The sequence below is a fragment of the Macaca fascicularis genome, chromosome 9, assembly GCF_037993035.2.
Source record: "Macaca fascicularis isolate 582-1 chromosome 9, T2T-MFA8v1.1".
Lineage (NCBI taxonomy): Eukaryota > Metazoa > Chordata > Mammalia > Primates > Cercopithecidae > Macaca > Macaca fascicularis.
Genome location: NC_088383.1, coordinates 121,848,631 through 121,859,575, shown reverse-complemented (window position 1 = coordinate 121,859,575; position 10,945 = coordinate 121,848,631). Strand labels below are relative to the sequence as shown.

General features: G+C 46.8%; 1 protein-coding gene across 8 annotated transcripts in view; it reads right to left on the bottom strand.

Annotated features, from left to right (window-relative positions):
* Positions 1-1,147: 1,147 nt before the first annotated feature.
* Positions 1,148-10,945, bottom strand: part of VTI1A (vesicle transport through interaction with t-SNAREs 1A) — a 367,718-nt gene continuing 357,920 nt past the window's right edge. For all 8 annotated transcript variants that reach the window (XM_005566431.5, XM_005566428.5, XM_065520180.2 and 5 more), the window contains one exon: positions 1,148-3,879. Coding sequence is in view for 4 of the 8 variants with exons in the window: in XM_005566428.5 (XP_005566485.1) it covers positions 3,786-3,879 (94 nt within the window). In the remaining 4 variants the exon portion in view is untranslated. The remainder of the gene's footprint in view (positions 3,880-10,945) is intronic.

Below are 10,945 nucleotides of genomic sequence, written 5' to 3'. Positions count from 1 at the left end.
CTCACTCCATGAAGAACGCCTGCTGAACAGGTTGCAAATTAAGAACAATTATTTTTCTCTTCTGCATTTGAATATAACTTACAGCTAAAGTCATTTAAAGGGGTTAACATCAACCTTAATTAAATATTAAAGTGTGCCTGTACCTGCTGCTATTGTTACCCCTTCGAATAAGATATAACCTATTTTTGACAAGTTTTCATCTTTCTCTGTGGAAGACGCTACATGAAACCAAATCAGTGGCAAAGAGGAGAGTAATGAATAATCTATTTCATATTCCAACAGTACCCAGAGCTCGGAGTGGAAAAATATTCAGTCAGATGATGGCAAGAGGCTGCTGGGGTACCACATGACACAGCTAATGTTTAAATAATAATAATAAAAAAAAGCGATAAACAAATCATTAGCCCTTAACAGTTGTTTAATGCAATTTGTTAATGAACGTAATGGTGGGGACTAATAATGAAAGAAAATAAAAGCGTCTAAACAGGCGCCAAGTTGCTGGCAATGCGCAATTATTTCCTTGTCAAGTTTTTATGATTTAATGAGCCCCTCTGGGACTGACGGCTGTCAGTCAGTCGTGACTTTTTGACACCATTACAACTTCAAATACAGCAGCAGGCAGGCTGTTTTCCTCGGATTTGAAATACTGAAATGATCTGACAGTTTTAAAGAAAAGATGTGCAAAAAAAAAAAAAAAAAAAAAAAGGAGAAAGAGAGGGAGAGAAAGACAGTTGCTTTTCCTTTCTTTCTTTTTTTCCCCCCTCCCTTCTTCTATGGGTTGATAATCTCTGGATGCTGTTTGGTAATGAAAACCCAATCACTGAGGTCATTATCTGATGAGGTTTTTGGAACAGGCAGGCTTTCTTCCCCCTCTTTATTTCTTTACTTAATGATAACCCTCAATGGGCTTGCCCCGCATGGGATGGCCAGAGCCGCACAATTTTGTTCACCATTAATTTCAGCCTTTGAAGCTCAGGGCTCAGAAGCAGTAGCAAAGCAAACCCCCCACCAAGCTGGTTCCAAAATAAGACAATCCAGCCTGCCTTAAACAGAATAGCAAATGGCCTCCCAGCCCAGGCCCGGCAGCTGACGTCAGGCCCCGCTGCATTTGCAGGCATTCGCCTTCAACATGGATCATTTAAAACTCTTTACAACTTAAGAGACTTTAATTAAATTGCTTTTGATTCTGGAGTGGGGTAGCATCCACTTTATTTATTCTGTCAGGGAAACTGTTTAGTCCGCATGAATTTTATATGGCAAGGGCTTCCTTCTCTTCTTCCTCCTCCACGTCTTCATCTTCCCCCCAAACCACTCCCTTAAACATCATTTTTAACAAGGGCTCCCAACTTGAGAAATATTTGTCAAAGTCCACACACTAAGTACCTAGGACCTTTCACAGATCGAATTCTCTATCTGCTTCAAGTTTGTGGACGTTATTCCTTTCCCGGTGGGGCAGGGAAGGAGGGAGAGCAATTGGCCTCTGCTGGGGATCCCCTAAATCTTTTCTGCAGCCTCCAGGAGGACCAGGAAGGAGTTGAGGGAACCTTCTGACCAGTTTCCTCACAAAGCACTCACTAGCCTGGCCTAGGTGGTTGCTCTCAAGGAGGTTTGATGGAGCTGTTAGGCCAAGGGTTATCTGTTCATATTCTTCCCACTCCCAAGGTTGAACTGGGGTAAAATCACAGTCAAGAGCAGATAAAGACATAGAACTTGAACGAAAAAAGCTATCGAGAGGTGAGCAATGCACTCCTCCTTTCACATTTTGTCTACTTCAACACGAACGCCAGGATTCAGTGAAATATTTAGGAGGCAGCAAGTTTAGATGATCCGATCAACCTTGCTTGCTAGGTGGCCTTGGGAAGAGTCTGCTGCATTGTAGACGGGATGGCCGTGCGAAGTGCAGCTGGTAACTGGTTATACACTTTAGCTAATATCAACAGTTTCGAAGGAAGCCACCGGAGGGGCTGGTGTAATACTCGACGACTATTCGTGTGTCGGAATGAGAAAAGGGTTGTTTGTTTGTTTCCTTGCTTTTTAATGGTTCTTAGATGTGGTTAGCATGTACAGCATTCCGTTATCAGAATACAAGATTCTTGCTGAGACGGATCCCTTAAGCCGACAGGAAAATTAGCATAGCTTCCTGCTCCTTCTCTGTCCTGCTTCCCTCGGCCAAAATCCCACACCATCCCTCCGAAGTAAAGGCTGCAGCTTTATTTACACAATACTAAATGATTTATCTGAACACATGCAGGCCTTGGCCTGTTTCGATAAGTGCAATTTCTCTGGTGGATTCTGCCATTCTGCATTTCCTCTCTAAACCATAATGGTTTTCTTCTGAGTTGGGAAAAATATCAAGCACTACATCCAGGTGATCTTGATCCATGGGCACAGGTGGTTAGCATTTTTGATGAAGAGAACAGGTTTGCTTTTCAAGGATTCAAAGCTTCTAATTATATTCCAAAGATAGTACGGACCAGTAAGTGCCTATGAAGTCTTGAGAAAAACACATTCTGCTTTGTGACTGGGGGGGAAGCGACCTCAGCTTGGGCAACTTTTAAGCCTGATCACAAATGAGCTCATTTTGAACGCAATGCCTGGTTACCTCAGACAGAAAGAAATGAAAAGAAAAAAATCACAGAGCATATTAGAAGTTTGAATACATAGTGAATTCAGGAAAGGCTTGCTAACATTTGTTAGCTAAAAAACCCAAGCCGTTCCTTTTGTAACAATCCACCATCCTCTATTCTTTTAAAGGAGGTTAGGGAACGTTTTCCGGGAAGTTTATCTCTGGCGGACCCTCCTATAGGACTCTCCCATATTTATAATCACATTTGAAATTTCACACTGATGGAGTCATGTTCTTGCTCTTACTGAAATATTCATGGTCTCTTTACATACTGGAATGGATGTGGAGAGAACCTTGTCAGACCTTTTGCATGTATGAGGACTGCTTTTGGCAGTGCAGATATTAAAATCGAAAGGATACAGAGATGCTTACACAGGTCAGGGAAGACGAGGTCACAATTAAATCCCGTGCCAGGGCTCACTTTGCCAGCAGATTCTGGGGAGTATGGGATTTGGGGAAGGCAAGGAAATATTTCCTGAAGCCAGTAATCAAAGTTGTGAACAGTGAATATTGGGCAGGCTCAGCAAAAATATTCTTGGGTTTTCAAAAAAAAAATTATGCAATAGAAAAACAGGGAAAGTGCTAAGTCAATTTCCTGTACAACTGACATTAAATACCGACCTTTACAATGAAAGCACTCAAGCAGGTTGATGACCATATTCATGAGGCCTGGGTAGGAACAGGGCTGGCTTGCCGGACTGGGTCACTGACTCCATCCCCTGCTTTTTGCTGCCTTTTTATCCTCGGACATCACAGAAGAGCTTTTCAGCAACAAGAGGCGTGTGACAAACAGAAGCTCTCGTGACTGACTCATCATGTCCTCTCCCAAACCACGGCCCTTGACACGTCCAAAGGGCTAAGAGGAGTGTCACCGGGCTATTTTGGCTAGTTGATGACATTAGCAAAAAGGCAAATAAACATTCACCTTCCCGTCTAAAAAACGAATCTGGGTGAAGACAAACCTCGAAAAGGAAACCAACCCACATGCAAACAGGAATAGAAAATATTTTTACACTCTTTGCACTTCAGCCCAACGGTGGTGAGGGAGAGAGAGGGTCACCCGGGGCCTGTCAGTGCAACAGAATGATTCATGTGACCATTTTGTCTTAATTACTCAGAACAAGCTGTTGTTGCTGTTTATCAAGGGAGAGCAGATACATCAGTGTCTTCTGACAGAAAAAGTGATCGCCATCAGGATGGTGATGACCACGACGATCCCTAGGATGACGAGCAGGATGCGGTTCTGGATGATTCTAGGAGACAGCAAAGGAGAAAAAACACACACAGATAAGTGGAGGGCCTTCCCACAAATGCCGTCCGAGGCCAGGGTGGCTAATCAAACGGCAGCTTTGCAGGTGGGGGTGGGGAGCGTGTGCGTGCGTGTGCGTGTGCGTGTGCGTGTGTGTGTGTGTGAAGAGAGATCACGCAGCTTTCTGGTTCTACAAACGATCCACGAGAAAACGAAAGACTCCACACGATTGTCACGCTGCCCTCCGAGAAATGCTTACTGCAAAGCGAAGGCGAATCAAATGGCTCTCTGGGCTCAGAATACCATGTAGTCTCTTTAAGCGATCAAGAGCCCTTTGCGAGCTTCTCTTTTTAATTTAAAAGGTGAGACAAGCCTCATTTTTTTGCAGTGTTTCCTGTTAAAGTAAAAGACTCCAAGGAAACACATGTCAGTAAGGTACTTACCTGCATAAAAATACCTGGGGAAAAGTAAAAGAGAGACTAAGGAAGAAAAGGATGGAATTGAGAAGCAAGTGTCAAATGTGCAGCTTAGGCTGTGAAACCGTCATCTGTCACTGGGGCTCACGCTCCGTTACGCCAGGAGGAAACGTTACATTTGCTCCATAGCAAAAAAGATGGAAATGAGAAATATACAATGTACTCAAGGTGCCTGTTGTGCATCTGTTGCTGGGCCCTCACCTCCAGGGATTCCACCCTCCCTGGGATCTGGCTGGGCTGCGTGCTGATGGGGAACCAGCAACTCAGAAGGGGGACCAGAGTGGAGACACACGCTCCCAGATGCCTGCAGAGAGCTTCTGATGAGGTTGTTTCATAATTTGTTACCTCATTCGGAGAAAAGAGGTCGAACATCAGAGTGCTTTGTTGAGAGTTTCAAAGGGAACCTAGGTCAAACAGCCGTGCCCACGCTCGCTCTCACAGAGCTGCACGGAAATACAGACATAGGCTGGCTGGCAGTCTAGCCAGCTATCTGTCCAGCTCAAAACCCCACGGCAAACCCCACCCAGCCCTCCTCCAAATTCCAAGCAGCAAAAGGCCTCCTGCCCTACTCCAGTCTCCAAACACTGGCCATGGGTATTCCATGGGGAGGAGCTGGGGGGGTGAAGCCGGGCCCCCCACGGAACAGAGACCCCACACCCCTACTTTGTATCTTCACACACACAAATATTTGCAGGGTCTCTGCAGCCTTTTCTAGTTCCTAGATGAGTTTATTTCCCGGAAGGATGACATCAGGTTGTAGTTTTAGTAGGATTCCTCCTTACCCGTCCCCTCCTTCTCCAAACCTAAACGGTTGAATGGAAACTGTCATATCAGACCAACCCACTCCCTTGTGGCCCCCTAAAAGGACGAGCTCCTTCTCCTCCTGACAGGTTACAAAATGATCACATTTGCTGACACGTCTTCCGCAAAACTGCCTTCGTGCCTCTGTCCACTCTCCTCGCAGGAGATGAATGGCCCACTTGGTCCTCATTTATCACGCAAGGCTCGGCTAAGATCTGTCTTGTTTAGTTCTTCCCTTCCCCACTAGAAAGTCTGCACTCCGACATTCATTCTTCTGTGATGACAGCTAATTCAGACTTAACAGGCCATACTTACTCAAGAGGCAGGAAGATTCTCTGTCCCCCAAATAAATAAATAAAAACAGGACTTCATGGCTTATTATAGGGAGGCTAATTATGAACACTGATCGGTGCTACTTAGTGGCTCTGTTTAAAACCCAAACTGATTTCTTTCCCCCTTTCTCTGGAAAGGACAGAAGTCTTCAGAACAGTCCCTACACATCCCATTTGCCCAAGTCACTGTCAAAATCTCTATTTACCACAGTCACCCTCATCAGACTTGCAAAGGAAATCAGCAAAATTGAAACTCAGCAGTGAAACAGATTAAAAGCATGAAAACTCTTTAAAATTCTGCCTACAGTAATCTACAGTAGTGTGTCTCTTGTACAGCTTGGTTGACAACCATTTTATTTGTGGGTTGAGGACCCCAAGGCATCCATGATGCTAATTTAGAAAGGATTAGCTGTGGGTGTTACTTGTTCAATCTGAGGCATGGTAAGAAATATGAATACACAGGAATCCCTAAATCCTCAGCTCTTCCCTAGCCTTCCTAATTGGGCTTCACCCCCTCCCTGGTGCACCCACAGGGCCTGGTGGCTTCCCCTCCACCGCCCGCTTCCAAGGGCCCAACCTGTGTGGACTGGGGCCGTGTGGAATTCACCTCTACCACCCCACACATGGCACAGTTGCTGGCACACAGGCACTCAAGAGAACTGCCCAAAGAGTGATCATGAAAGAATGCAGTCTCTGGTAACTGTAATCTTCCATTCAAAGGACGGTGGAGAAGAAGTCTGTGCAATTAATTTGCAGGAAAATCTCAGGGAGTCTGCATGGAAAAGGCTAAAGTTCAAAGTTGAAGCAAGCCCCACCAAAGATGAAACTTGCTACCATCACGCCTTCTCAGAGCATGACTGGGTCTTCTCCCCAAGCTAGAGGGGACTCCCTGTGTGCTGGGTGGGGGCGGGGTGTCAGCAGGAAAGGGCATTTGCTTTCAAACCAAATGCCGGCAGACGTTTGGGAGGCAGAGTAGATGGGGGTGGGGAAAGAGTTGGAACAGAGAGAGCTCTAAGTAAGCTCGACTGGCTGGGCCGTCCACCCAGCTTTGGACCTCAAAGGAGTTGTGCAAATGTGGTCCCCCTCAGGACCAGAAAAGTGAACTCTCAGGGCATCTGGGTGGATAGGACCGAGCCAGTTTGGAAGTGGGGAATACAGGCTGGCACTGGTGGGCCCCATCTGTGAGGAAGCCTAGTTGCAATCGCAGCCAGGGGCTGCCGGCCCATATTGCTGTAGGCAAAGCAGAAAGGAATGCAGAGTTTGGAGAGAATTAGAAAAACCAGCCAGGCCGAGGGGTTCCCAGCTAGTGAGATGGTGGCGAAGGAACTTGGGGAGAAGCCCAAAGTAACTTCCTCCTAACTTTGGGCAAGCGGGGAGCTTTCTGTTGAACTAGGTCTGCAGCAAGCCGTCTTAATCTCCCTTTTGAAAATGCAAAGTGTGTTTACCCAGTAAATAATTTAAGAAAGAATATACACTTGAAAGAAGACATCCATTGAAACAGCCAGGCTAAATTGCCTCCAGGCAAAAACTTGTGCATTTGCATGCTGCATTCTATTAAATGAGCACACTGTGGCTTTAAAAGAATGCAGAGCCAAAATAAAAGGAATGTGGGCCCGAAACATCAAGGATTCTCCAAGTTTACATTATGAATCACAGTGCTGTTGATACAAGATGAATTAACCATTTACTTTGAGGCTGAACTCACAAAGTACTATTGAAAGTACTGATCCCCATGTGGAACCCAGGGAGCAGTTAATCTTTCCATTGCCAGTCTCCTCCCAGCCTGGAAATGAGCTCCTGCGTGTGGCAGCCGGAATCACAGAAGGCTGGTTCCAGTGCAGGGGACAGGCGCGGCACCTGGCACAGCTCTCTGCTCTTGCTCGAGGAGCCCAGGAATTCCACTGGAGCAGGCATTATGAGTGTTCTCCAATATCCGGTTCTCCTCTACTTCCAGGCATGGATGCACTCACCTTAATGTTAGGCGTGGTCTTGGAACTAGCTTTGGCTAAAGAAGTGAGAGCAAAAGTTCTCAGTGTCACTCCCAGGTGGAGGCATCTAACTTCCAGTGTTTGTCTCTTTAGCTGGCTCTTCCTGCGGTTTTGACTGGGGGGGGGGGGCTGTATCGTTCCAGAGAGTGCAAGTTACAGGACAGTGGTAACATCTTCTGCCCGGATCCTGCAGTCATCATGTAAAGAGCCACTGTCCTGGAGACACACCTGGACTCCCGGTGGACTTGCGTTGAGCCACTGAGGACTGGGGGTTGTTTTTCACTGCCGAATACCATAAGCTACCCTGAGTGATACGCTACTGTCCGCCTCTCAGACAAGAGGAGGCATCTGGCCAAGCCAAGGGAGGCTCTGGTTTCATGTATTTCAGAAGCCAAGGTATGATGAGGACTGATAAGATTTTTTTTTTTTTCCTTGAAGAACAGGTTTTCAAGAGCTGGGAAACTGACCTCTTGGTCACGACACTTTTCACTGAGGAATCAGGAGCTTCTTCCAGCCAATGCTCCTGTGTATTGATGAGTGATGATACCATGCACGAGGCCTCACCAGGCCTAGCCAGGCGTCTGCTTCCTGTGTATAGCAGATCCACGGTGGCTGCGTTCGTTTCCCTGTTCCGCACAGCTGACGCTCCCCCAGCTCCAGGGGTACAGCTGTGACTGAGGCTGCCATGATCAGTACATTCCATGCCCCTGGCCATGGTAACTGGACCAGGAGCAGGCTTGTGACTGAAGCCCATTCAACAGAGTGGATCTCAGCAACTTTGCTTGAAATGCCAGGTCACCTGGACAGTTTGGTGTGTGGATGTCAGGCTGGATCCACTGCAGCCCTTTTGATTATGGAGGGAAGCCAACCCAAGAAAGAAGCTGACCCACAGTGGGCAGAGAAATAGAACCCCAGTCCTGAAGACAGAGAACTTTAATTTTTAATTTTTTTTTTGTTTTTGAGACGGAGTCATGCTCTGTCTTCAGGCTGGAGTGCAGTGGTGCGATCTCAGCTCACTGCAACCTCCGCCTCCCAGGTAGCTGGGATTATAGCCTCAGCCTCCAGAGTAGCTGGGGTTACAGGCATCTGCCACCACGTCTGGCTAATTTTTGTATTTTTAGTAGAGATGGGATTTCACTACGTTGGCCAGCTTGGTTCCAAACTCCTGACCTCAGGTGATCTGCCCACCTCAGCCTCCCAAAGTGCTGGGATTACAAGTGTGAGCCACCATGCCAGGCCGACAGTGAACTTCCTTTTTTTGTTTTAATCAAACCACCCTTTCTTTGGACTTTAACTTATATGAGAAAATAAACTGATTTTATTTTCCAAAGTCAGTTTGAATTGGGTCTTCTGTTATTTATGACCAAAAAGCATTTTTAGGTTGAGTCACCCTGATTCCAAACCAAGTCCTTGATCTATGACATACGTGCATTCTTCCCTCCTCTTCCAAGAGGCATTTCCTGGCTATGCCCCTCTTGTATTCTCCCATCTCCCTACGCATCTCTCTTTCCAGTACATTGACTACAGTCCCCAGTAAAAAGTGGACCTTCCACAGACCGAATTTCCTTTGTCTTTTGTATCCCTGATGCCTAACACAGAGCTTGGCATAAATGTTCTCAAAAAATGCTTGCTGATGAAGAAATGAGAGACTCTACCTACATGTGCTCAGGGTCACGTGGTTACTGTTCTCCTGATTTCTAAGGGCTGCTTGTAGACAAGCACAGCTTTAGGACTTAGCTGTTAGCCACTGTCCCATTCAGGATGCCAGCAGAGTCCCAACTCTTTTACAAGCCTGTATTCATTAGCTGGAGAGTGGCAGACACTTTACAGGTTCAGAGCCGCATCCTGTACCTGCCTTTCTGCCTGGCCGACTGGCCCTGAATAACGATGCCCCACCTTTGGGGTCTGACAGAACAGTAATTAGCAACCGTGAAAGCATGGGATAAATTCTGAGCAAAGGAGCCCGGATCTGCTTCTCTCTAGGCACTTCCCAAAACATGGGCCAAGGGAAAGCTCTTTACATTCTATATCCAATTCAACGTTAGTATTCACCAGAAAGAAATGAAAACAGGGGTAGGAGAAACAGTTGATCGTCATCTGCCTCAAACACTCACTTTAATTGGAAGGGTTATTTTCAGAGCTGGGGACATGTTTGCCTCTGAGCTAGAGCTGTGTGGTTATCATGCTGCCTACTAATGCCCATCTTGGGTCTTCCATGTCCTGCATCTCTAGGAGGAATCCTCAGCCCCATCCCAAGAATTCAGGAAGGCTGACCCCACTCTGATTCCACAGGCGGGCATAGGACCCAGGCAGGCCCAGCCAATTATAGCTTTCTAGCTCTTGCACTACCCTTGGCTCAAGGACTGGTCTGCCACCCAAGCCAGATGGAGTTCCTCTTGGGATTCTTACTGGAAAATCAGGAAAAAGATACTGTTTTTACTGAGATTGACTGTCAGGACAGTGAGAACCTGGAGGTGCCAAGGACCATTCTTACTACCGTACCGGACGAGGCCGCCTGAAAGAAGCCGACACCAGAGGAATGCAGAGCCGAGAGATGAAGAAAAGGAGACGGATTCCTGAAGACATATTTGAACCCCCGCTTCCTCTTCCTGCTGTGTGCCTGAAACCTGAAGAGTCACACTCAGCTTCCCAGCTACAGGAGCCAAACAATTCCCCATTGACTGGAGCAAGTATGGTTGGGGATTCTCTCACGTTCTTTTTTTTCTTTTTTTCTTTTTTGAGACGCAGTCTCGCTTTGTCAACCAGGCTGGAGTGCAGAGGAGCAATCTCAGCTCACTGTAACCTCCACCTCCTGGGTCCAAGTGATTCTCCTGCCTCAGCCTCCTGAGTAGCTGAGATTACAGGTGCTGCCACCAAACCGGGCTAATTTTTGTATTTTTAGGAGAGATGAGGTTTCGCCATGTTGGCCAGGCTGGTCTTGAACTCCTGGCCTCAGGTAATCTGCCCACCTCAGCCTCCCAAAGTGCTGGGATTACACACATGAGGCACTGTGCCCGGCCTCTCACTTTAAATCATACGGACTGTACTGGATTGAACAGTGTCCCTGCAAATTCATGTCCACCTGGAACCTCAGAAGGTGACCTTATTTGGAAATAGGGTCCTTTTTATTTTTTATTTTTAAGGGACAGAGTCTTGGCCTATTGCCCAGGCTGGAGGGCACTGGTGCAATCATAGCTCACTGCAGCCTTGAACTCTTGGGCTCAAGTGATCCTCCCGCCTCAGCCTCCCAGGTAGCTAGGACTACAGGCATGCACCACTGCACCTGGCTAATTTTTAAATTTTTTGTGCCGGGCGTGGTGGCTCAAGCCTGTAATCCCAGCACTTTGGGAGGCTGAGATGAGCGGATCACGAGGTCAGGAGATCGAGACCATCCTGGCTAACACGGTGAAACTCCGTCTCTACTAAAAAATACAAAAAAAAAAAAAAAAAAAAAAAAACAACTAGCTGGGCGA